General features: G+C 42.1%; 1 protein-coding gene across 12 annotated transcripts in view; it reads right to left on the bottom strand.

The window, feature by feature from the left end:
• The window catches only part of POU2F2 (POU class 2 homeobox 2), a 111,361-nt gene that overhangs the window by 19,197 nt on the left and 64,243 nt on the right, over nt 1–27,921 (bottom strand). For 6 of the 12 annotated variants that reach the window (XM_032965445.2, XM_032965454.2, XM_076069246.1 and 3 more), the window contains 3 exons: nt 6,397–6,488; nt 2,063–2,188; nt 1,202–1,426 (listed from right to left, as the gene is read on the bottom strand). In XM_032965445.2, coding sequence (XP_032821336.2) covers nt 1,202–1,426; nt 2,063–2,188; nt 6,397–6,488 — 443 coding nt within the window. The remainder of the gene's footprint in view (nt 1–1,201; nt 1,427–2,062; nt 2,189–6,396; nt 6,489–27,921) is intronic. The other 6 variants (XM_076069244.1, XM_032965492.2, XM_076069247.1 and 3 more) reach the window with 5 other exon arrangements.

Genomic DNA, 27,921 nt, shown 5'->3' with positions numbered 1-27,921 from the left:
TCGCATCGTAACTAATCAATTGTTGATTACACATTTAGTCATTTGTTGCAGCTAATATATTATAATATTTTTTGTGTTTAGTTAGTTGTCCTTCCCCCGCACCTCCGATTAAGCATGGTTGGCTACGTACGGTGCGGAAGAAGTTCAACATACATACGTATATTAACTCAAAGTATACTTACATATTTAAATAAAAAAATGTTTACTTAAAACGGTCATACAAATCACTACACATCCACTTATTTGCACACACTTGACAGCAGGTAATGGTGGAGGTTAAGGGTTTCACGACGGACATTAGGGCTGGTCATGCAATGGTCTTCGAGCAGGGGATCATGCAATGGTTTGAGATGTGGTAGAATGTCACAGGGCTATTTAACAGTCACATTACAGCGGCACAGAGATTCCCAACAAGGTGCAATTCCGCACACATGGTACTCAAGGAGGCCAACTGCACGGCGCCTTTCCTGGACAACCAGTGTTGTCGAACGAGGCTGTCCGTATTTCAATCAGATGACCACTTCTCCCAGGCTCACGTTAAAAGCTGCACCACACTCCATTCCACCCCGAGTAAAGAAGGAACTTGATGGTGTTACCAGAAACACCGTCAATGGACGGTGCTCGCCGCTAACTCACGAGAAGGAGTGCGGCTTCGTTCATGAGCTGGTGAAACGGAGTTTCCAATGCCGCAGCTACGGTGAGAAGAGAAGCTCGTGCAAGCTTCGTGATAGAGCCCAGGGGAGGGGGGTCAAGGGCGAGGAAAATGGCCAATTAGAGAGCCCTGTGGAGATGACAAGAGGTCACTAAAACTGCATTGCACAAAAGAGTCTCACTAGTGTTAAAGTTGAATTTCTCAATGTCATATTTGTTTACATGAACAAGAGTATGCTTTCAACGTAGTGAAACTAAACAAACTCATATCCCACAATTTAAAGAGAATATTTAATATTTTATCATTAAAATGTAACATCACAATTTTAATTAACAAAAGATGTCTCACTTATCAACTGCACAGGGCTCTGTGTATGGAATGACGATGACGAAGCCAGGGTCTGTTGCCGGTTGTTTAAAACATATAAAGTGGACCTTGCTCTTACTGTCTTAAAGCAGTGCAAGTGAAGGAAAAACAAGGTCACTTGAAGTGTTTTATGCAAATGGCCACAGGAGTCATGCTGATAGAGGTGGGTGATCATGGGGTCACCTGCGTTGCAATTTGTATAGGCTGAGCCAGGGATATCTGTCCCTGCAGTTGACTTAGTGAAATCTGTCCTGTGGACTGGTTTATGGTGAAGTGGGCAGTTGTCTGCCCAGCTGTTGTAGCCTGCTGCTGCTGCTGCTGTTGTTGCTGTTGCTGTGTGGCTGAAGTGATGAGCTGAGCCTGCGCCTGCTGTATCAGCAGGTGCTGCTGTACACCAGCCAGCGTCAACTTGCAGGAAAAAGAAACACAGACCTAAGTGCCATGCGCCCGGTGGTAACCACACAACTCGGTGGCCGAGTGGATTGGTAGTTTTCGGTGAGCTGAACCAATTGTGCCGCAGCAACCATAACACAACACAAATTAAAGGATGCATCTCAACCGCAGTTGCGTGTCGTGGAACACACCATACATAAGTGTCAATATTTACCATTTAAAGTTTTCCTCTCGGCAACAGAGCACAAAAAGAAAATCAGGCTTCACTTTCCTAGCACCCTATCTTACAAAATGGAAAGTTACATCAAAGTACAATTTTCAGTATTTTATACTGCAAATAAAAACAATTTACTGCATTGACACAGTCTTCCCACGAATGCCGACATAACCAGACTCTCTTTTTTTGCATCTGTGTGGCGCTGAGAGACCACATCGATAAAGTTATTAAAACCTTCATCCAGCAATGGGATGAGATGAGCTAATAACACAAAAATGCAACAAACCACTTTTTACCACATCTTGCGTGTGTGCTCTCCGGATAAAATAAAAGGAACGCACGCCACAGCCTTTAGTCAGTTGTGGCTGAGCTCACACAGTAACCTTCGCTTTTGTAATGTAGATGAGCTGTTTAAAATGTTAAGAGGTCGTTACCCCAGCGATCTGGCCGCCTGCAAACAGCAGCTGTGCCTGTGGAAGAGCTGCCATGGTGATGGAGGGCTGGCTGGTAACCTGAGACATTTGTGCAGGTGCCTGGGCCAGACTAGCTTCGGCCTTAACCTGCGAAACACACGTCGATACGAGAGTGCACAACCCCACACACAAGACACAACTACGTTAACGTGCAGTCTGCACCACAGGCGGGAGGGCGATTGCATTCACGGCAAAGTACAACAGCGCAGCCTTACAGTAACATAAGGCAAGACTATTTCTTGGCTACTGTGAAGTTCTGACAAGGCCATTAGGATGAACCGAGGGGATATACTCAACACTGCCCTTTCCCCCTTGCGATCAGCGTGAAGGGAGGGTTAACCACCAAAATGTGCAAGCTCACTAATCCTCCCTGCCAAATTTGTAGCGATCAGGAACTAAGTTTTAAAGTCAACAGACACTCCGAACAGGTAGCTAAAAGCTTAAAAGAAATCCCAAACAACAAGTTCAGCACCAGATGTAGGTTTCAGGGTGCCATATGGGACCTGACTTGTGGCCTTTACTGTTTCATCGCCTAAAAGAGCCTGGTTAATGTTTTAAATGAGCCCATGGGCAACCCCCTTTTCACCTCCTTGTGAAAGGTCGAGATGGTCGAGAACCTGACCTTCTTTAAAGCCACTAAAGACAGGCCTACAACAGAATTCCATTAAAAAGTATTTGCCACACAAGAAGAGACCAAGCACACGAGACTGGGTGCATGCTCTCTCTTGACCGCACCATGAACAGTCTCCAGGTGGAGGGTCTTCTGGACTTTTACAGAAATTCCTGAATGTCGGGGTCTCGATCCCAACTCTCAAACCTGGCTCTTTCAATGTCCAGGCCATTACGCGTAGGGCTACGAGGCCCTGGTATTAGTGTATATCAAGGTTGTCCTTCCCTTGCACCTCTGTTTAGCACGGTTGGCTACGTACGGTGCGAAAGAAGTTCAACACAAATATCAATTAAAAGTATAAGTATAGGTTTTACCCTTTTTGGCAATAAAACAGTTTGTGTTAAGATGTTAAAACACCAAACTGAAACCTTTTGCAAGGAATCATGTGTGATAATAGGGTTTTTCCCCTTTTTTCTGGCAACAAAACCTTTTTTACAAGGATTCATGTCTGCATTAACCACAATACCTGCAGTCAAAATGCAAACAAAAAGCATACTGTGATAATATATCGATTGTCCTTGAAACTTATTGGTCCACACCAAGGGACGGCTTTCTTTTGAGCCTCGACCCAATTGGGTCGAGGTTCAGATCTAATTGGGTTGAGGCTCAAAAGCAAGCCGTCCCTTGGTGTGGACCAATCAGTTTCAAGGACAACGCATATATTATCATAGTATGTTTTTTGTTTGCATTTTGACTGCAGGTATTGTGGTTAATGCAGACATGAATCCTTGTAAAAAGGTTTCAGTTTTGTTGCCAGAAAAAAAGGGGAAAAACCCTATTATTACATTTTGGTACTGGCAAAGGAGGTCTAATGATGAATCATGTGTGCATTAACCACATGTACGTGTGGTGAACATGCAAACAAAAAAACATGCTCTGGTAGTAATTAATCAATTAAAATGTCTGCTATGAGGCTGGAATTTAACACTGACCAAACAATTTTTTGTTGAGTACTAAAACTGAGGACTATTGGAAATTAATAATTTCAACACATTTTCTGATGGTAAATAAGCAAAAGCTTACGTTACGTGGCACACAGTGACACTTACAACAGTGCAAAGAGGGGGGGGGGAATGCCATCATCATATTGTTTTGTGGGGCAAAACCACAGATGATGCACACAATGAAAAAGAACATCGGTGCAGATGCCAAGGAGAGGACCGGTAAAGTGGCAGCGACGTGGAGCCACGTGAGGGAGCCATCGCCTCTCGTACGTGCCACCAACTGGTACAGCGCAAGGAAATTAGGCCAACTCATGCGCCGCTCATAAAAAATATAGTTGGTCACGTAGCTAACACCGGTGCATGTAGTGTTAATGCCACAGGAAATATAAATATAAAGAATGAAGGCGGCAGTGAGTAAGGTAACAGCAAGGAGTGACTATTGATCCTCTTGCCTGCAACTCTAGGGAAGGAGATTAAAGTGGGATTAACTTTCGCTAAACCTTCCCTTACCAGCGAGTAGGAAAATGAGCAGGAGCAAATTTTCGGGCAGTGCACAATGAGACGTAGGTAGCATCAGATCTATGTATGTCCGTTTGTTGAACTTCTTTCACGTCGTTCTTAGCCAGTGCACAATGAGACGTAGGTGGCATCAGATCTATGTATGTCCGTTTGTTGAACTTCTTTCACGTCGTTCTTAGCCAACCGTGCTAACCGGAGGCGCGAACCAGAGATGACGCTAACCGCGGAGGGGGTGTCAACGACCAATCGTCTCGTTAAACGTTTGCGGGATCCGCAAGGATGGCGCAGAACTGCTGGAACTATGCGGTGCAGCAGCATCATCATCATCATTCACCCCTATGGGGGGGAGGAGCGGGGGTCACAGAGTGAATCCTTATTTTTCAGTGCCAAATTTTCGGTGGCAATTAAACCTTTGTAATCTGGGTCCACGTAGAATTGACGCAACTGGAATGCCGTTTTCTTGCGGTTTGCACAATAGGGTGGGGGAGCAGGCACACTCAAGGGAAATAAAAAAAAGGAAATGCAAGTGTACACGTTTTGCTAAAACGAGCACATTTTATGTTTTATTTTTCTAAGTACACGGTTAAAATTTCCAAATGATTGCCAATGCAATGCACGACTGTACCATACTTACGTACGTCATTAAAAAAACAAATCCAGATTGCCATTGATGAACAAAAGAATGAAACTTAACTTTTTTGTTACCAAGTGACAAAGCATTAAAATGCAAGCGACCTTGACATGAATTGAATTAATGGGCCATCGCTATGCGACACAGGCAAGATGCCTAAACAAAAATCCAACGTACGCGTGTAGGACGTCAGAACGGCTAAGGCTGTTTTTTTTAAGGGAATGTGGTGACTGCAGTAGCAATGCTTTGGCTCAAGTACGGTGGTGCGTTCCAAGTGCTGCAAAGATTAGACCCACTGAGCGACAGCGTGTAATAGGCATCTCATAATTCCACTCCCTGCAAATGCCGCAATGCCATTACAAAACATCTAGAACTTTTTTTGTTTACCGAAAGATCCAAAGAATATTAATTCCTGCAGTCACAAAAGCTTTAAGTCAAGATTTTTTTTTTGTCGCACTGTTACATGGTCTCTGTGAGTCTTCCACGATCTGCCTTGCGTGTTCCATAAACCCAAAGGTAAAAATGTTACATTTGATTTGAATGCTATTTGCATAAACTATAAATAATTCGATCTTAAAAGTGTGATTCAATGCGTGTATTGTGAGCACAATAATGAATTTCAATACAAAAAGTTGACAAATGGTTATAATCCATGTATATTCCAATAACAAAAAACATTACTCATGTAAATAATTAAGAGACAAAGCAAAGACAAACAGATATATAAACAATTTAGCTTAAATGATCAGTTGAAGCCTAAACCTGTAAAGGCTTGGCTCGTTCCTGCGGACAGTTACCAAACATCTGCGGATGTAAATTTAAATAACGGAGTGGTGCTCTCCCCCCAGCTGATCACCAACACGGATGTGACCTTATAACGTCCAGTGGTCACTCGTGGGCAGCACTGCGTGGCCTGAGTTTCATCTATCGTCTAGCAAGGGGGCAACTGGCCCACACGTGCTTACTTCACAGCAACAGCCACAGGGAAGGGCACAACAGTGCTCAGCAGTGTCAAATGATGCTCTCAGATGAGAGCATTGCCACCAGCTCAGGAGTTCTATGGTTTTGCATTCAAAGACGTAATGTAGAGTTTAGAATTGGGAGAGAGATATATATACGGATCTCAATTCCAGAAGACATTCTATCTCAAAGAGCTCTGACCTATTCATAAATAGTTGGATGCCTAATATTTTTTAAGCTGACGTTTTGATGTTTTTTTAAATGTATGATTGAGTTTTTGCTATTCGAGCGCAGTGTAATACCATAGCATTCCATTCCCAAAGACTAGGCAACCACCAATTTATGGCATCGACATTCACAGATAAAGATCTGTGAATATGGCAAGGGAGTCCTCACTTGCCTTTTTAAAGTCTGGACGCACTGATCATTAATTATATATATACATCTCTGTGGAGTGGGGATTTTACTAAAATTTATAGGTTTCCCTTCAATCGTCTAATGTGTTTTTTTATCCTGATATGAAAACACTGGTGACTGAACATGTGGAGGGAAGTGAATCGTGCAGCCTTACCCAGAGTTCCCTGCTCACCTGTCCCAGCATGCTTAGAGGGAGACCATCATGGGCGGGGATGATGTGATAGTCCACTCCATTCACCTTCGGTCCTGCATGCAACAAATGACAATGCTGGGATTCAAGGTGCTAGGATGACCCCAGCTAAAGCATTCAAATTGCACAATTCAGATTTCATAAGCTCTTTGTACATATGCTGAACTCGACTTACAAAAACTGAATCCCTGTTGTAATGCGAGAGGTAAAGTGCAGAGAGTGAAAGAAATCTCTTTTGGACACCGCAAAAACGAGTACAACAACGCGTCATGTTGGGAAACAATCCAGGGAAGAGATAACAATTAAATACTCTCAGTTTATTTTAAAATGTGTCATGCCCAGAAATCAGAACAGGGCACTCCTCTCAAGCGAGGCGGTGACTCTTCACCAATATACAGTATAAGCCCTGAGAATGGACATTAATTGAATTGCAAAACCAAATTATGAATTTGATATATACAGTGACTGGCAACAATGCCGAGAAATGAATCTAATTACAAGTGAGAATCTGTTTCACTCCGAGTGGTTGAACGGGGAGGGGAGGTGTGAACCTATGATTTAAACACTTTTGATGCTGTGGCTCTGACAGGGCGCCGATGGATCCAGGTGCCTTTTATCTTCTACCTTGCAGGTATTCGCAGAGCTATTAAAGGCTGTAAGCGCGGGAGCACACCTAACTCTGCTGAGCATTACGTGTACTCTGGTAATATACATGCTCCAGCCTTCTGCTCAAAAGGCATGGCATTGTGATGTTGTGTTTTATATTCTTTATTTTTTAAGTAATTGTGATGGCAAGGGTATAGTAAATATGGGAACTTGTTAAAAGCGTGCGTATGTATCCATAACACAGGTTTTTTTTTTGTTAGATCGCTTAAATATAAATGTGTCGTTAAATCTGCCAACACCCAACACAGCCAATTAGTAAGGTTTGTCACGTAAACATAACATGCCAATTCGTTACTAATACTGCACACCGGTGTGTTGGAGGACATCCACTATATTTACAAACCGAGTACGACATTTCACCAGCAATGACAACTAGCATCAAGTGACGGCCATATTTGTAGAGAAATCCTGTTTCGTTCCTTAAAGAGGGATAGATGTGATGACGTCACTTGTGAGCCCTTCACGTGCGAAGGGGTGTGGGGGGGATTAATGAATACATATCAATTACAATGGGTATTCATTACCGATTTGATTATTCATATGGTAATCAACGTATGTTATGCATGCACATTATTATTGTACCTCCTGTCGTTTGTGTGCACTAAAAGAGCAGTACCTCTTATTGTCAGCCCTCTTATTGTCAGCCCACAGGCTGACAATAAGAGGTATAGACTTGCATTTAAACAATGAATTATTTGATGATTCGCTTCCAAGTAGCACTAAGCCTGTAGCTATCCTAACGGTTACATTTTAATTTCTCTCAATTTCGATATATTCTCTAATTAGCCTTGGCCAGTAGTAACTAGTTTTGGAAAGAACTTCAATATTATCAAAATAAATTAAGTGTCCCCTGCTATGTATGGAAAAGTGATGGTATTGGTTGGATCCTCAGATGGCTGTCTCCCCATGGCTGAGGATACAGCTTTGCAGATTGTACGGTCAGAATATCCGTTCATCCTGAGGGCTAGGTGTACGTGCTCCAGCTCACTGGCTAGGTGGTGCTGGTCAGAGATGCAGTGTTTTGATGACGAAATTATTCTGGGCTGAATGGTGGTGGGAATCAGGCTTTAGATAGGAATTAGTGTGGGTGGCTTTCATGGAAAAAAACAGTGTCCCAACGAGCCATCAGGTCTCTTCTCAATCAAAACATCCAGGAATGGTAGCTTGCCATCATTTTCCACTTCCATGGTGAGTTTGATGGATGGGTGTATGGAATTGATGTGGTTGAGAAATTGGTTCAGTGCTGGCAGGCCATGTGGCCAGATAACGAACGTGTCATCTACGTATCTCTTCCACAAGGACATAGGGTAGACGTCTGGATGGCATCTGTCTCAAATTTCTCCATGAAAACATTCGCTACCACTGGTGATAAGGGAGAACCCATTTGGGTACCCTAATTTTGTTTGTAGAATGTACCATTACAGGTGAAGTAAGTGTTGGTAAGGCAGTGCCTCACCAAAGTTGGTACATCTGGATTCAGTCCCTGTTAGACCAAGTCTTCAATGATTGCAATGGTATCAGGTACAGGTACTTTTGTGAACAGGGAGACTACATCGAAACTGACAAGTAAATCATCTGGAGACAGTGAGATGTCCTTGATTAGAGAAACCAAGTGAGCTGAGTTAAGTACAGCTGAGGTGGTCTTGCCCATAAAAAGGAAGCAGGGTCTCAGACAGAAATCGGGCCAGTTTGTAGGTGGGTGAGTTGATGGTGGAGACGATAGGACGGAGCGGGGTACTGTTGTATATATAGGCCTTTTTCCAAAAATTAATATAAAGAATAATTCTGCCAATTTTTTTCCATAAAAATCGACATTTAGTTAATTGCATAATCCTACCAATGAATTCATTGAGGTCTACTTTTGCTTTCGGGACATGTTTCTTTATTACTGTTCGCATGAATATTGTCCCATTAATTTTTAAGGACTTTTTCCTATCGCCGTATATGCTCGCTTAATTCTGAGGAATGAGCCAATTGTTCTCTTATCCAGTTTAACAAACGTAACCATTGAGGGTTAAATGTACGGATCAATGAGGAGGACATCACCAGGAGTATTGTGTTGACATTCCTAGCATAAGAGTTCGCATATTAGAGTGTTGTGTTTTTTTAGATATTAAAGTTGTTTAACACAGAAGAGTCTGAGTGGTGCAGTGAGATCTGAATTTTGAGACCTGACATAAACACACTAAGACATAATCAGTAAAAGTTAAAGCGAGAATCATTGTATTATCCAGATTGATAATACAACCCACCACAACGAAACCGAGCCTAATTAGCATAAGTGCATAAATTTGCATGCTTACAGACACTTACACATGATTCAATTACTCGTTCCTAATTAGCAAAAATACACCTGAATAATTACATAAATTAGCATAAATAAGAAAAATACACACTTTCAATTTATATTTAATTTGTATTATTTTTATTATTTTTCAAGACCCAATATATACAACATAATCGGATTGCTCATCCGGGATCTCTTGCAGACAGTTTATGCCTGAATTAAGGAATGAATCACTGTTGTGTTAACCAGAGTATTGAGAACTAAAATTCCCTTGTGATTGTAAACATGCGTTTAAAACAAACAAAAAACGCACTCTGAGGCGAAGTACCAGAGTAGCAGGTTAGAACAAAGATAGGTAGCTTGAGACAATATTCTCGAGTCGAACGGAATGCATCCTGTGATAGGATCAAAATGATTTTTTGAGTGGATTGCGGAATATTGGGAACTCGTATTAATACGTACAGGCCGGTCTGCTAAAGAGCAGACAAGGCAGAGGGACACATGGGAGGGGAGCCGTATCCATGACATTAAGACACATCGAGGGAAACTACTTAAGGACTGGATAAAATGTGACAAAAGTGAACACGATGTAAAAATTGCAGAAATAGCAAGACGGGACTCGTACCGTCTCACACAGGCAGACATACAGAGATTATGGAATGAGGAAAAATTCGAAAAGGAAAAGGGCAGGAAACTGTCTCTGATAAACGAGGTAATGTCTTCACACCCTCGTAGGGGAGAAGGAATCGGGGCTAGCGACACCAGCGAAACTCACAGACGTTGATTCACAGAACAAATACGGAAGTAGCAGTATACCACATCCTGGGGTACGTGAATGTAGTCCAGGAACAGACCCCCACAAAAAGTATGGCTATCGATCAAAGTAGGTTTGACAAAGAAACCCCCTCACAACTCGAGAGACGGGATGGAGAAATACAGATGCAGCAGGAAACAAGTGGGACTGACAACCCCCGAAGTCAGAGGGAGACAAAATCTTAAAACAAAGTTGCCAGGATAAAAAGGGAAGAACCTGGGCAACACGAGCGGCACAGCAGAGACAGCTCACTAGAAAGACACACGACACGCAAGCATGACCAATGTGGGACATGACAACAGGGGCCGCTCAGCAGGAAGACACACAACACGCAAGCATGACCAATGTGGGACATGACAACAGGGGCCGCTCAGCAGGAAGACACACAACACGCAAGCATGACCAATGTGGGACATGACAACAGGGGCCGCTCAGCAGGAAGACACACGACACGCAAGCATGACCGACACGACACAGATGGCAGGGACAGCTCACCAGAGAGACGCATGCAACGCCAAAACCACCAACAAAACAATCCGCACCACAGACGACAGATTTTTTCAATAACAGATACAATTTCTCACACTAACACAGCTACCTTGCGCGCCATCCTCGAGGTTTCTGCTCGGCGATATGCCATTCACATCTGTCACATTGACATGCTAATCTCTCACATTAACATAGCCACCTCGGCGTGCACGCCGTGGAGGATGCTCGGTGATCTCACATTAACATGCTAATTTTTACCTGGCAGACCTTTGATTGGTGGAAAACCCACCACCGCCGCAGTCACTGCCCACCACTTACATTGGCTGCTGACATTTGGGCCACGCCCATTTCAAACCTTTATAAACAGTTTGCCTTTAGAAGCTAAGCCCCCTTTTCCTGATGACGAGCGCTTGTGTTGCGATCGAAACGTCGTAGTTTTTTGTTATTTTCTTTGAACCTATCTACGTGACTTTACCGAAAGACCCAAAGAATATGAATTCCTGCAGTCACGAAAGCTTTAAGTCAAGATTTATTACATCTTTTATTTTAAAAAGGTGATAGTCAAATGACGGAAATCACATTTTTTCTAACAAGGTTACAGGTAAAATATTGAGTTAGTTGAAGCAAATATTCAGTTTACATGCACACGTGTAGTAATATTTAAAATTAGCTAATAGCCCATCCAAGGACGGGTGTATTGCAGTAAATCTGACATATTCAAGCGAAAAGCAGACAGTAAAACCATATTCACTGCATCCATTGGTGTGCCATTTGTACATTCCGGTAACAGAGACGTCTCAATCGGGTGTGAGTTAACGTGGTATGAGGGTTCTGGCTTGTTAATGAGGGTTAAGTTTTCGGTAAGGAGGCGCCCCCCCCTCCGCCCCCCATGTGGAGTGACGTCAACTGCTCATGATTATTAATGACAGCGCTACGGAGTGAGCGTGACATCAAGGCTCTGGCTTTTTACGCATTATTTATTTATTTATTCGCTTTACTTTCCATAAAGGTCAAAATGAAAGCTAATTTGCATAAACAAATTTTCGTTTTCGCCTTCTGCATGCGGAGTGACGTCACCCGTTCATGATTATTAATGACGGGGGTGTGGGTCCATGTGGAGGACCCCTCCTGTTCATGATTATTAATGAGGGGGGCTGGTCGACGTGGAGTGACGTCACGCGCGTTACACGCAGACATTATTGGCTCATTATATTCGTGAATATTAATGATTTCTTTATTAGCTTTACTTTCCATAAAGAAAGGTTCAAATGGAAGCTAATTTGCGTAAACAAATTTTCATTTCTGTTCCACCTTCTTCATGCGAAGTGACGTCACCCGTTCATGATTATTAATGACGGGGGGGGGTCCATGTGGAGGACCCCACCTGTTCATGATTATTAATGACGGGGGGGGGGTCCATGTGGAGGACCCCACCTGTTCATGATTATTAATGAGGGGGGCTGGTCGACGTGGAGTGACGTTATGCACCCTTTTTATTTCTATGTCTCAATAGCGTTACGGAGATCGCGTGACGCGAGGGTTCTGCCTTTGTAGGGTTCTGCCGACGGAGCCGGGGGGGGGGGGGGGGGGGGGGCGACGGAGCCGGGGGGGGGGAGACAGCGTGAGCAGAGGGAGCCGACACTGACTCACTCACACCATGCACTGACTCACTCACACATCATACACTCGCACAACCACTGACCCATTCACTCATCATACACAGGTTCACTCCACGTGTGCTGGCTCACTTGCACATCATACACTGACTCACTCATCATGCGCTAACACATCGCGCGCTGACTCACACATCATACACTCACTCAACCTAATACTGACTCACACATCATACGCTGACTCGCACATCATACACTCACTCACTCTGCTGCTGACTCACTCACACATCATACACTGGGAGTGTCGTGCTGCCAGCTATGGCTGCAGGTTTTGTCGTACGTGTTATGTATATCGTTTATTGTTACATTTAAAATCACAGTTCCTATGATTACTGTTGTTACATTGTTTTTGTAGCTTTATTTTGGTCTGGTTGTGGTGTAATAGTTTTCTGCAATGTAGATTCATATTTTGTTTGTTGCGGCTGCATCCGACTTAGGAGCCGCATGGCTCACAGGGACCTAATAAATGAAACTTGAAACTAGTGAGGGTTGTAAGTTGACGCTGAGGAGGGGGGAGGAGGCGCCTCGCCCCCCCATTTGGAGTGACGTCACCCGCTAATTATTATTAATGGAGGGGGGGTGTCCATTTGGAGGACATCACCTGTTCATGATTATTAATGAGGGGGGGGGGGGGGTTCTCCATGCGGAATGACGTCACCCGCTCATGATTATTAATGATGGACGGGTCCATGTGGAGGACATCACCTGTTCATGATTATTAATGAGGGGGGGGGGGGGTTCTCCATGCGGAATGACGTCACCCGCTCATGATTATTAATGATGGACGGGTCCATGTGGAGGACGTAACCTGTTCATGATTATTAATGAGGGGGGCTGGTCGACGTGGAGTGACGTCACGCGCATTACACACTGACATTCTTTGGTAAACACAGTCGTAAATACGTTACTGAGGGCGGAACAAATGAGGTGTGGGACCGTGCCGAATATATGGGGACTGCATTTCAAACAGAGTTACCATGGTGCAGTGCTGTGCTAGGTCATGCGGATTTTTGAAAACAACATTAATTTCGATTTAAAGCTTTCGTGACTGCAATGATTCATCTTCTTTGGTTCTTTCGGTAAAGTCACGTAGAATGAGAATAAAATAATAAATTGATAAAATAAAATAACACAACATTAATTTGTTTTTGAAAATCTTGGTGACAGAAACGTATTTAATTATTAGCCAGGAGATATATTTTCGTGGGCATTGTCCTATTTAATATTTATTTAGTTTTTTGCGTTATGGCTGGCACACTTTAATCCCTGGTTAATTACGATTGCTCTTTTTCAGTGGACAAGATAACAGCTTATAATTGTGTATGCAAACCCCGTGTAGTATGCACAAACTCTAAATGTAACGTGATTTGCTGCGGTGTGTGCAAAGACTGATTAAATCCCCCAGAACGCAGCCGATCTCATCAGCGCTTGGACGCGAAAGCACAGTTGGGGGTCTCTGGACGATGCTTAGATGGGCGACCACCCTCCAAAACAAGTAGGGGTTGTGGGCAGCAGGGGACTGTGCCGCTAAATCCAGTTTTTTGCACTCAACCCCAGCTTCATCTTCAATAGTGTTTCACCAACCCCACAGTGAACCGGCGTGGTGAGGTATGGTAAAATAAGCCTGCCTACATGGTGCAGTGAGGCTCTTAATCCTGCAGTATACCGACAAACAGGCAATACATCTACGTGAAGAAAGCCCATTCATCCAAGCGGTCACTCATACACAGGTGCACTGTATTTGGTTAAAACAAACTGGTTGCGAAAGCAACTATTAAGAGGTGCATTTGTCAACCAAATAAGCTAATCTTCTTGGTGCTGCAGTCACGAAAGCTTTAAATCGAAATTCAAAAAAGCTAACTTATTTAAGTGGTGCGGTCATTTTTTACGGTGCTACACTGATTAGTGCAGATGGTTTTCATGCCAAAATAATAATGGCAATAATTGACTTATTTCAACATTGTTTCTTATTGTAGCACCGAGGAAATGTGGTAGATTACCTTGTATTTCTGGATGGAAAAATATTATTCGGTTCCATTAAGTGAAGAGAAATTGCGTTTATAATGTTCTTAGCACGAGTACTCATTATGTTTTGATGTATACAACTTCAGACTTGGGATGCCTTCCCCGTGACATTGCTAAGTTAGGCTGCTACAATGTGCACAGCTTGCCAGCTGCCTGTGAACATCACTTGCCAGTTGGCAAGTGATGTTCACATGGCCACCTCCAGCCATGTTTTGCCTGGCGTCGCAATGCTACAGTGAGGGAATAAAGTATTTGATCCCCTGCTGATTTTGTACGTTTGCCCCCTGACAAAGAAATATAATCAGTCTATAATTTTAATGGTAGGTTTATTTGAACAGTGAGAGACAGAATAACAACAAAATCCAGAAAAACGCATGTCAAAAATGTTATAAATTGATTTGCATTTAAATGAGGGAAATAAGTATTTGACCCCTCTGCAAAACATGACTTAGTACCTGGTGGCAAAACCCTTGTTGGCGTTGGCCACCAGGTTTGCACACATCTCAGGAGGGATCTTCTCCAAGTCATTAAGGTTTCGAGGCTGAAGTTTGGCAACTCGAACCTTCAGCTCCCTCCACAGATTCTCTATGGAATTAAGGTCTGGAGACTGGCTAGGCCACCCCAGGACCTTAATGTGCTTCTTCTTGAGCCACTCCTTTGTTGCCTTGGCTGTGTTTTGGGTCATTGTCATGCTGAAATACCCATCCACGACCCATTTTCAATGCCCTGGCTGAGGGAAGGAGGTTCTCACCCAAGATTTGATGGTACATGGCCCCGTCCATCGTCCCTTTTATGCGGTGAAGTTGTCCTGTCCCCTTAGCAGAAAAACACCCCTAAAGCATAATGTTTCCACCTCCATGCTTGACGGTGGGGATGGTGTTCTTGGGGTCATAGGCAGCATTCCTCCTCCTCCAAACACGGCGAGTTCAGTTTATTGATGCCAAAGAGCTCCATTTTGGTCTCATCTGACCACAACACTTTCACCCAGTTGTCCTCTGAATCATTCAGATGTTCATTGGCAAACTTCAGACGGGCATGTATATGTGCTTTCTTGAGCAGGGGGACCTTGCGGGCGCTGCAGGATTTCAGTCCTTCGCGGCGTAGTGTGTTACCAATTGTTTTTTTGGTGACTATGGTCCCAGCTGCCTTGAGATCATTGATAAGATCCTCCCGTGTAGTTCTGGGCTGATTCCTCACCGTTCTCATGATCATTGCAACTCCACGAGGTGCGATCTTGCATGGAGCCCCAGGCCGAGGGAGATTGACAGTTATTTTGTGTTTCTTCCATTTGCGAATAATCACACCAACTGTTGTCACCTTATTCTTAGCTCTTTCGGTAAAGTCACGTTGAAGGGAAACAATAAAATAATAAAATATATATAAAACACCTTCTCACCACGCAGCTTGGCAATGGTCTTGTAGCCCATTCCAGCCTTGTGTAGGTCTACAATCTTATCCCTGGCATCCTTGGAGAGCTCTTTGGTCTTGGCCATGGTGGAAAGTTTGGAATCTGATTGATTGCTTCTGTGGACAGGTGTCTTTTATACAGGTAACAAGCTGAGATTAAGAGTGTGCTCCTAATCTCAGATCGTTACCTGTATAAGAGACAGCTGGGAGCCAGAAATACTTCTGATTGAGAGGGGGTCAAATACTTATTTCCCTCATTAAAATGCAAATCAATTTATAACATTTTTGACATGCGTTTTTCTGGATTTTTGTTGTTGTTATTCTCTCTCACTGTTCAAATAAACCTACCATTAAAATTATAGACTGATCATTTCTTTGTCAGTGGGCAAACATACAAAATCAGCAGGGGATCAAATACTTTTTTCCCTCACTGTACGTTGGTGCAAACAGCAGCACGATCCCAAGATCCATTCACACCACAATCTTCATTATCGTCACCATTTTATCCTTCATCTCCAAAGGTGTACCTTTCAGTACCTCCTCTAATATTAACACTTTATTCCACAAAGTGCAACACATCACATTTTACACCGTGAACGTGAACCCCCCCCCCCCCCCCAAAAGAACACCAATTATATTAAGCACTCACCTAGTTCCCAGATTGGGCTATCACTGGATTTGTACCAGAAGTAATCTGAGAGAACGGAGAACACGAAGTGGGCAGCCACCACACATGGCTGTAAGCAGGTGACCAAAATCACTCGGAAAGCAGCCGATCATGAAAGCAGGGTTTCGATTTGGCAAGAAGCACAATTTTCATACACGATATGCTTAATTTCGATTTTTGGTTTTCGAATAGCCAGCTGAAGCATGTACGTTTCAGACATCCGCCCAAAGAGACATTACCAACAACCAAAACAAGGCTCAGAGAACTACCGTTAAGAGGTGTCAGTGCTTACACAATGTGCTCATATCGTGCTGCCATTGCAAGATGACAACCGGTTACAATGTAAGCATTGCGTAACTATAATTTAATCAATTAAGGTTCATGGCTAGGGACTCCAGACATATGTAACCTTTCTAGTAATGGATTAACGAGTCACGCAAAAACACGTGTGGTGAGGATGGCCCCCGAGATTGCCCAATGACAGCCTCCTCTTGTCCACGTGTGGTCATTGACCGTTTGGTGCAGTGCCGTTTCCTACAATGGGGCCTACTTCTGAAACGAAATTTTTTTATTAACATTGTAAGAAAGAGTATTTGTAAGGCATGAGAGATACGTTGGATCGACTGCCAGTTACATATGCACAGACACAACTGAACCGTAACTAATGGGACCAAAAGCCTTTGTGGAGGCTACATAACGACAACAACGATGAGGGTCACACATGGAAAGGTCCATTGCAAATTACAACCCAGTTATGTAAATGGTACTCTGTGTGAATGAGTACAAATTTCAGGTTAATCTTGAGGTGCTGAAGGGAAAGTGAGGCATTCTGGGTAGAGGGGACTTAAGGGAGGGGTGGTGGCGGAGGGGCACAAGTGCACAGAACGTGTCGTCTGTGAATTATCTGCAATTTCATCATCACAAACTTCAACATAAACCAAACATCAACCGTGCTCAGGAATTTCGTTTCTACAATAAAACCTCATTATTTCGGTATTTGATCATTCGTAACTGGGATAATTCGACACGGCTGCCCTTTCGGCATATATAAAATATTAGTAATTCGCCATGAGCCGAATTGCCAGACCAAATGGCCCAACTTCGGCATGCACATGGAGCGACGCCGTACGCCACGACCAAAGCATTGACTCAAGTCTGGTGGCGGCGCACGTGGTGAGCGTTAGTGCAGACCTGTTTGCTTTGGACTTAATCTTGTTTATGCCCTCTGTGCAAGCCAACCCTCTCAGAAATGCCATCCACACCTAAATCAAGAAGTAATAGAAAGGGACTGAAGTATAAATCCCTTAGTCTGCGAGACAAATCCAAAGGTCAGAGCACCATGTGTCGAATTAACAAAAGTTTATTATATGTCCCAATTATGCAAATGTTGTTCAAGCCCTTCAGGTACAAAGCAAAACAAACTGAGTTCCAGTACCCAGAGCACAATTGGCAACCCTTCATTTTACTTCAGTGAAAGATGAAATATTCTCAAGAAAATGCATACTTGGCAGCCGCGTAGCATACCATTTGGCATCGTTACCACTGAGCTATAAGTTCGATTGTTGCCACCAATGTGGGGGGACTATCATGCCATGTAATGATGCAAACCCCCCCACCACAGTGTCCGCAATTCTTGGTGCCCCGCATGTTACGCGATAAGGGTTTCGTGTCAGGAGTTCACTTTCAAGTGATCCTATGTAGCTTAAAAATATCGTTCAGAATGTTGAGTGCCGTTGATGAGTGAACAAAGTGATATTGTTAGATCTGAGGCTTGTGAGATGGCGTTAACCAATGAGATGATATTTCTTGATTTGAAGCTTTCGTGACTGCAGGAATCCACACTCTTTGGTTCTTTTGGTAAAGTCACGTGGGTAGAAAAATAATAGATCAGGTGGGACAACCACAGCAAGAAAAACTGCTGTTGCTTGTGTTGCGATCGAAACGTCGTGACCTATTCATTTTCTATCTAGTGACTTTACCAAAATAACTGAAGAGTAGAGATGATATTTGTAGCGTGAACGTTGTTTCTTGTAAATTCACCCTCAATGATATATATTTATCGAAAACGTTGCGTGGTAGACATGCCACGGCAGACATGCCACACACTACCTCTCACTCCTGACAACAAAAACACCTATTCACCCAAGCAAAAGGGGTGCCACTCTCTCTCTCTCTCCGTCTGCAGTGCTTGGTTAAACTGACACGGTAAAGACATTGTTGGGAGGCTAGGGAAGACCTTCATCGCCCATCAAAATGTATTAACTGCAAAGCAGGGCATCACTCTAGCCTGCATGTGGTCTCCGATGTTGTTCCGGTGTCTCAAGATTTATTGGTTGCACGCAGAATCTCTTGAGGTGTCTAAGCCTCCATAATAACACACAGGTGTCACCTTGGACACGACATATTGAGTGCAAAACAGTAATGTGTTTGCATCCAACGCAGAAACGTCTTCTACACAGCTGCCTCGGCGGTAGGCATACGACAGTGCTTGATCACTGCGCCTCAGTGCATTTGCGATGCAAAGTCCAAAAATAATGCTAAGAATTTATTTTAAAATGAAAGGCGGCATTAACTCAACCATCCCTTTAATGGCCAGTAACACAAATTAATGCTAAATGTTTGCAAACTAACCAGGCAAACACTATAAACAAGATAATCGCATGTATAAAGCATACTAATACAGCAATGCTATGTGCCTCAACACACTATTTGTATGCCAAACCACCAGAAATTCGATAATGATGTATAGACAACAAAGATTTTACCCCAAATACTAAACGATCTAATATATAGCTATCTCAGTATAATCACATATGATTTCTTTACAAAACAAATATTAATGTATCCTAACACAAAGGACTTGTGTGCCTCGCACTCTTGCTGTAATTCAACAGGAACATGGATGTTGGAAATGAACACCCCATTTGAGACCAAATCATCACAACTCCTGGCTTTGGAATTCCTCCTCCTTGAAGACACCGATGGTGTAACCATCAACCGCATCAGAACGGCAACGTCCCGATGGGCACATTTCCTTCGTAAATAGGAAATTCAAGGCATAAACCATAGTAGTGTGATTGTGGCCATGCAACGCAAATTATGGACCATATAGTAAACCACTGTAGTCTGCGCTCGCTCAATGGAGGAGGAGGAACAGCGATAACTACACCAGGTCTCTCCTTGGGTCAACTCGTGGCTGTAAAGGGCATTTATCTCCTGAACATAAGGCCATAGGTAAATAACTTTACATTTATTTTTTAATGTTATCCTTTCTCTTGTATTCAAACAGCCTTGAGCCTTGCGACGGTTCAACTCAGTCTTGTTTAAATGGAGAAACAACAAGCATATAAATTATACTCTTGGTTCTTTTGGTTTTCACACCTGATGATGATTGCTTGTGTTGCAGTCGAAACGTCGTGAGAATTCTGTTGTTTTATATTTTTATTATTTTATTGCTTCCCTTCTACGTGACTTTACCGAAAGAACCAAGAATATGAATCCCTGCAGTCACGAAAGCTTTAAATCAAAACATATAAATTATAACAATATTTTAAACAAACAAACACAAACGAGGCTGGTAAGAACAACACTCAGACATTAATAAACAAACGAGTGTCTGGACGACACCATACACCTTGATCTCATGAATCCACACAATCCACAAACCCCCATATGGGAACGAATACTTCCCCAAACACAACGATCATATTTTGCAAAGACATCCTACGATGTTTCGGTGGCAAATCTTTACACACGTGTATACAAACAACAACAATACTTACTTAACAAGTGATAATTAAATAATAGCACTTTTTTTCTTCTTCCAAAAAGACACCCGGACCGCAAGTGTCAAGAGTTTATGGCGATGAATGTTAGCATGGCAATTTTCACATCATCACGACGCAACTTCTGTTTCATGCTCCCAGAAGAGGAGATGAGGGAAACTAAAACTGTCAGATACACCACCCCCCGCCACTCGATTTGCATTGTTACAAAAGGTGGATTTCGATACCTTGCCACCATCAACCGTGATGAACACCGCTCAGGAGTTAGCATACTGAAAATAATTAAGCAGAAGGCATTTCTCGATCTACATCACCCTCACCGCTATCCTAGAGCAAACGGTACACACTTCACATGCGGCAAACATCAGCACAACCAAATTAAATTATACAAGTAGTAGAACACGCTTGTTTGGAGCTGGGTCCAAGGCACTTTTTTGTTGTTGCCAGGAACATGTTATTGAATTGAGAGACTAGGCATGTGTAAGGAGGGGGGGGGGGGGGCTGGGCTTCGGTGGTGTTGTAGTAAGAAGGGGACCTTTTTTTTTTAAAGACCTCACACAATGCTTCATTCAAGAATTCTTAGGGGGGGGGCTGCTGAGGACTGAATAATAATGACGGCTTAAATGGGGGAAAAAAGCACCGATGCCCCACTTCATGACAGGTCTGCTGCATGCTGCACTCGGAGCCCTCACACCGAACAGGAACGAACAAAGATCATGCCGACTACATTGCAATGATACGTTTACAAAGTGTGAGCGTCTCCGTGTTCAAATGAACGTTGTGCAGTGCTCATCTATGCTGGATTTGGATCTCGAGAGAGTAATGGATAATTCCGAGTCTCACGGTGGCAATTTGTCTCTCTCTCGACTCGCAAACCATTCCAGACTTCCCACAAAGCCATATTAATTTCACCAAACTGAAAAGAATGATGGGTTGACTTGACCCCCTGTTTGGGATTTGAACTTATGCACTGGAAATTGTTAGACACTGCTACAGTGCCAGCTGGCAGGATAAAAAATAATGAGCAGGTTATCTATATAACTGTCATAAAACCTAAATTCATTTGTGGACTGATGTTAAAGTGAAGATTCATACCACATTGTAATATTCAATTACAGATCTTACTATTTTAAACATGATGATGAACAAAGCATCTTCAAATAACGGCGTTAAACAACTAACACCATCAAATTTTGTCATAAAACTAATGTGTGGATGTGTAGGCCTTTACTTTAACATCTATTTCTGTGACCAGTCACAAGCTAATCCCTTAGCTATTTCAATGCTAAATTACTAGTTGCCTCTGTGGATGTGTAGGTTTTGACTTTAACATAGCCATTTCCGTGACCAGTCACAAGCTAATCCCTTAGCTATTTCAATGCTAAATTACTAGTTGCCTCTGTGGATGTGTAGGTTTTGACTTTAACATAGCCATTCCTGTGACCAGTCACAAGCTAATCCCTTAGCTACTTCAATGCTAAATTACTAGTTGCCTCTGTGGATGTGTAGGTTGACTTTAACATAGCCATTTCCGTGACCAGTCACAAGCTAATCCCTCAGCTATTTGATATGTAAACCCCTTTGTCAAGGTGCCTCACTTCTCCCAACCAGCTTAAAAGTTGCTACGAATCTTAACATTGTTCATTGAAGCTCTGTCGTCCTGACAGTTCTGTACCTTTCACCTGAAGACAGCCGCTTGCGTTGTGGCCGAAACGTCGTGAGAATTTTATTGTGTTATTTTATTATTATATTCTCATTCTACGTGACTTTACCGAAAGAACCAAAGAAGAAAAACGAATGGCCTGTCATTACTTGCAGTTTCTCTCCATGCAAACTAATGAGCTCAATGCTATGAATTTTTTGTGGTGAACAAAGGCCAACGATCTACATTGGAAAGCCTAAGGATGCAGCCACACTCGATGTATCCTAAGCAGCATCCAATTTGAATGTACTTGCAATGCTTTTAGGCAACTATTTCCCAGTAAAACGAACATTAATTTTGAAAACAAGCCGTTTCTTTGAATCAGTGGAAGCAACGTCACTCTCTCAGGCGACCCCACACAAGCTGTATAATGAAGGCCATAATGATGACCATAATGGAGGAAAAATACAAATAAAAAGCGTGTGTGGGTGGGTGTGAATGCCAGCCCTGGCGTACAATGAAAGTGAGCAATGGCCGATTACATCAATTGTGGGTTAAAGACACACATAGATTTATTTGTAACTGCAACTAGCCAAAAAATAAGTTGCCAACGCACTTCCAATTAGTACCGTAGGCTGCGTACGGTGACAAAGAAGTTCAACATACATACACATGCTATCATACATTGCTTGCAGGTTTTGTAATCCTATAAATTCGGTGCTCTCAAATTACACTACGTAACACAATTTTTGTTCCTGGGTAGTAAGTGTTATTTCCTAATTGCTTATGCCTAAAACGTAGAGAAAATTGATATTATTGCCGAACAAACTTTGCTTTTGTGACCAGGACAGTGAAAACTATGTGGAGCTTGTTGAGACTGGTGAAGAACTACGGCACAATGGGCTGTAGGATGTCCCTCAAAGTCCATATCCTTGATGCTCATCTTGATCAATTCAAGAACATGGGAGCGTACTCAGAGCAACAAGGATATACTGGACTTTGAACGCCACTACCAAAGACAGTATAACGAGAACATGACGGTAGATAATAGATTTGGGGGCTGATTCGTGAAAGTGATTTACAGTTTAATCGTAAATCTAAAAAAATGTATCACTTATAAATCCTTTGTAGTCATTATTGTATTACTTTAGTATAAATACATGTTAATTTTTATTTATATGTTGTTTTTTTCCTGACTTTACGTGAACGAAAAGACACAAATACGCCCGTTTTCTCATTGAAAATAGGTGAATTTCTAAATATCACTGTCCTGGTCTCAAAAGCAAAGTTTGTCGGGAATAATAGCCATTTTCTGTACTTTTTAGGCATAAGCAATTAGGAAATAACACTTACTACCCAGGAACAAAAAAAATTGTGACAGTGTTATAGGCCCTTAAAACTTAGAATATGAAGACCATCACTGCTCTTAATTCAATCATATTTATTACAACAGCGATCCTTTACATGAACGATTGGGCAGCAAGTCATGCATGCAGCACGAGCCACTATCCCCACCTCCCAAGTCAATAAAATTTACCTCACACTGGGTTACAAAGTGTAAATTTTGACCTTTGCCTGCTTCAGAGAACATTTCGAGCCACGGCTGAATTCTCACACAGCGATTGGCGGGCAAGACAAGCAGCAGCCAAATAATTCATCACGAACCCACGAGCAATGCTTACAGAAACTCCTTACTCGTAGACCATAGGCTCAGTTCTTCGAGGTGGAATACTTGGTTGTGTTTTATGAACATTTTTTTATTAGAGATATAAGAACGTAATTCTAAACACAACAGCCTTACTGGTAAAGTATTCCCAGTGCCTGTTGCACTCATGACTCAATGTGGGAGGACAAGGTGAAACAAGACCAGCTGAACCTAAGTATTTAAAGGAGATATTGCTGATAAAAGCACATCTTATTAAAACTGTTAAACAACTCATGCCCGTGTTTTAAATGTAGAACAATGCAGCTGTTACCACCCTTAAAAGACGCAGGTCGTGCTTCCCTAACCAGGACAAAATCTTACATGAATAGCAAATTCAATGTTTCAAATTCAAAATTTATTCTGACACATCTGCACGAATAATTATGTTTGCGGCTACATGTTTGGCAACACAAACGTCCAACTACACCCATTGTACATGGTACCTTTCAAGCAATTATCTCACAAGCGCGTTGTATTCCAATGCCGATTGCCACTTGTGTATGCAAAGCTTATTAATTAGCATCAAATACAAATGTACCGTCAAAAATGTTTTGCAAACTTCTTTGTCAGCTTGCTTGGTGAACCCTGAGATATGCATACTTAGGTGAATGTACTGATTTTGGCTAATAATCAGTTCAAGTGTAACTAATTGACATATAAAGCAAACATTTGCCAAGTTGGAAAAAGCAAAAACAGGTCAATTAAAATCTGTTAAAAGTGTTTTTGGAAGTGACTTCTTGGTAGAAAATCTAAAACTTTAAAGGTTAGTTTCCACTTGGAACTAACACATTGCCAACACCTCGGCGCTGTGTGCTTCATCCGTCGCACGATGGAGGGTTCCGCATAAGAAACGCGGGTGCATATTTCAAGCACTTTAATACAGAAACGGACAGACCTGATCATTTTGGAGTGTCAGCAGAGCAGCATTATCTTATTTAACTCCGATTGATTGTTCGAGTGAGGTCATGGCATGTACTTAAAAAGTCAAGCCAGGTGCTTCTGTTATTCTGAATTCCTGGATTTTATTCTCACTGTCCTGTAGATGCTAATGTCGAGAAAAACATCGTATTTTAGCCTAAAAAACTAAGTGTGCATCCTTGAAGTCCTATATGTCAGACAAGGGGCTGGATTGGCTAGCACTACAAGTAGTCACATTTGTTTTTGCTGGTGTTGATCTTGATCCACATTATTTTATTCTTAATTTAGAATCAAGTCAATCCAGGGGGAGGTACAGATGTTATTGTCAGTGTGTATAGTCAATAATTGCACCCAAGTGGCCAGACAAGAAACGTTGTGCTAACCCTCGAAACACCACCACGTCCTTCATTTCTATTAAGCCAGGAATGATTGATTGATCAATTTAAACCTATTCTTATACTAATGACACCTGCATTGAAGAATGGGCAAAAAACAATTATGTATGCTATTGATATGCAAATTACACCTTTAATGCTACCTACGTGACTTTCCCGAAAGAACCAAAGAGTATAGAATAAATGATGCGGACCCAAAACAGATAAAACCGACAGTAAAAAATTATACAAGAATAATACATTTTTGAATCTAATACTGACAAGACGCGGAATATTCTTAGTTTTTTCGGTAAAGTCACGTTGAAGAGAAACAACAAAATAATAAAATATATATAAAACAATAAAAAATTATCACGACGTTTCGACCATAACTCAAACGGTCATCTTCAGGTGTGTTGGTTTGCATAAATTTATTTTTAAACGGCGCATTTATTTATTTATAAAAAAAACGTTAGCGTCACGCGCAGCGATTTGGCAGTTTGCCCAGGACTAGTCCATCTATATTTTGAAAAGAGGAGGGGGGAGACGAAATTTTTTATAATGTATGCTGTCTGAAAGCCACTGTAAGCGTGAACAATCAATTAAGAACTGAAATGGTTTATCAAATCTTTCCAATGATTGCTAAGATAGAATCCATCTTCTCGGTTGAAATTGTCTCTGTGCTTGTATATGTGGATAGCCTCATGAACGAATTTCTCATGGAAGCCAGATGGCTTACAAAGAACCTCTGTCTTGGAAAAGTCAATGGCATGTGAGCCTACTGAATTAGAACAATGATCTGCTAAGGCCGAGGTGTTGGTCCTACCGTGTTTAAGGTCTGCTTTATGTTCACGAATGCGGTCCGAGACATGGATTCCCACCACCATCCATCACAGAAGAATTCTCTCATCAAGACTCTGTATCATAGAGCCCAATGCATATCCGACCAGGAACACATAAGCAGTGAACTCAAGCACGTACACCAAGCTCTTAGGGCTAATGGTTACTCCGACTATACAATCCGCAAAGCTATCACTCAAATCATGAAGAAGAACCCTCTTGAGGAGCCTTTCAAAACCATCACTTTACCCTACATTGCTGGGATCACAAAAAAGATATCCAAAATCTTGAATAAACACAAGATCCAGGTCCGTTTCAACACATTACATAAAATCCGTGATCTGGTTCCGTCTGTAAAAGATGTGATTCCGGACATACAATACCCTGGTGTCTACAAACTAAGTTGCCTCTGTGGTAGTAGTTACATTGGAGAAACCAAACGCCATGTCTCGGACCGCATTCGTGAACATAAAGCAGACCTTAAACACGGTAGGACCAACACCTCGGCCGTGGCAGATCATTGTTCTAATTCAGTAGGCTCACATGCCATTGACTTTTCCAAGACAGAGGTTCTTTGTAAGCCATCTGGCTTCCATGAGAGATTCGTTCATGAGGCTATCCACATATACAAGCACAGAGACAATTTCAACCGAGAAGATGGATTCTATCTTAGCAATCATTGGAAAGATTTGATAAACCATTTCAGTTCTTAATTGATTGTTCATGCTTACAGTGGCTTTCAGACAGCATACATTATAAAAAATTTCGTCTCCCCCCTCCTCTTTTCAAAATACAGATGGACTAGTCCTGGGCAAACTGCCAAATCGCTGCGCGTGACGCTAACGTTTTTTATAAATAAATAAATGCGCCGTTTAAAATTAAATTTATGCAAACCAACACACCTGAAGATGACCGTTTGAGTTATGGTCGAAACGTCGTGAGAATTTTTTTTATTGTTTTATATATATTTTATTATTTTGTTGTTTCTCTTTAACGTGACTTTACCGAAAAAACTAAGAATATGAATTACTGCAGTCACGAAAGCTTTAAATCAAAATTTAAGACGCGGAATCTTTAAAATGTATCTAATCATTGGGGTGGGGGGGCTAGTGGAAGCGTGTTCGTCATGTATGGCAAATGTTTGTCGTTCAAATCCAGCGGCCGGCCTCGCTGATTGATACTGTGGGTATAGTAATCGGAACAGTCATCACTTTTGCCATGTCACAGATTCTATGCCGGAATTCCCAAGAGGAGGATACAAAAATCCAAGCAGTGTCATGAACAGATTTCTAACATTGTTGAAATGGTGGGAAAAAAAATGAATCTGATTTCTTGCATGTTCTGTGGGCTTGCACCAAGCTGTAAAGACCTCTTTATAGAGTGAATATGCAACACAATGTGAATGCATTACATGCATGATGTTCCCCACTTGAGGTTCCATGGATTAAATGAAATAAACGTCAATAAATTATGGTTACCGAATATTATGTCGGCTTTAAACAAACACCAGCTGGTGAGCTTCATGTTTAAATGCGTAACAATAATAAAATAGAGGTTAAAAAAAATCATCATAACATCACATTTGAAATTATGACTTGAATGAATGTTTTTTTTATTATCAAACACCCATCACTTACAATCACACTGCAATGGATTCTAAAGTGGATACCAGAAATAATGGATGTTGACGTGCACACGTATATTTTTCATAAAAGCAATTTGCATTTCATGCCACTGCCCTCGGTGGCTCAACACCAAAATGCAATAAAGTTAATCCAAGATTTGTTCAGGTTATTCTTACATTAAAATATTTCAATAATTAGTTAGTTATTCCTGCAAGAACTTTTTAATGTAGTACTGTAATAACACTATTTATCCTGATAAAAATCTGATGATCCATGAAGCTCTTTTTCACAGGTGTCCAGTAGGGGTGGGGGTCAGAAAGTTACAGTATATGCATCGAATTATGCATATGAGAATCGATTATTTACAATTTAAAAACGAAAAAGAACACTGCATTCCCCCTTGGTCAATCCACTGATGGACAAGGAAGGCCCTCTGCACACCGTATGGGCCACGGTGGTTATTTGATCATACTTCACCGGACTAATTAGTGCGGTTTGTGAATGCGGCGGAGCATATGTGTTGGCACGTGTCAAGTAGAACAATAAATTTTGCTGCTTTGCCCTTTGCCGAC

Source organism: Petromyzon marinus, chromosome 2 (assembly GCF_048934315.1).
Source record: "Petromyzon marinus isolate PM22_M1 ecotype Great Lakes invasive population chromosome 2, UKy_Petmar_22M1.pri1.0, whole genome shotgun sequence".
Classification (NCBI taxonomy): Eukaryota; Metazoa; Chordata; class Hyperoartia; order Petromyzontiformes; family Petromyzontidae; genus Petromyzon; species Petromyzon marinus.
The sequence above is the reverse complement of the archived record's forward strand: the minus strand, read 5'-3'. Positions and strand labels throughout refer to the sequence as shown.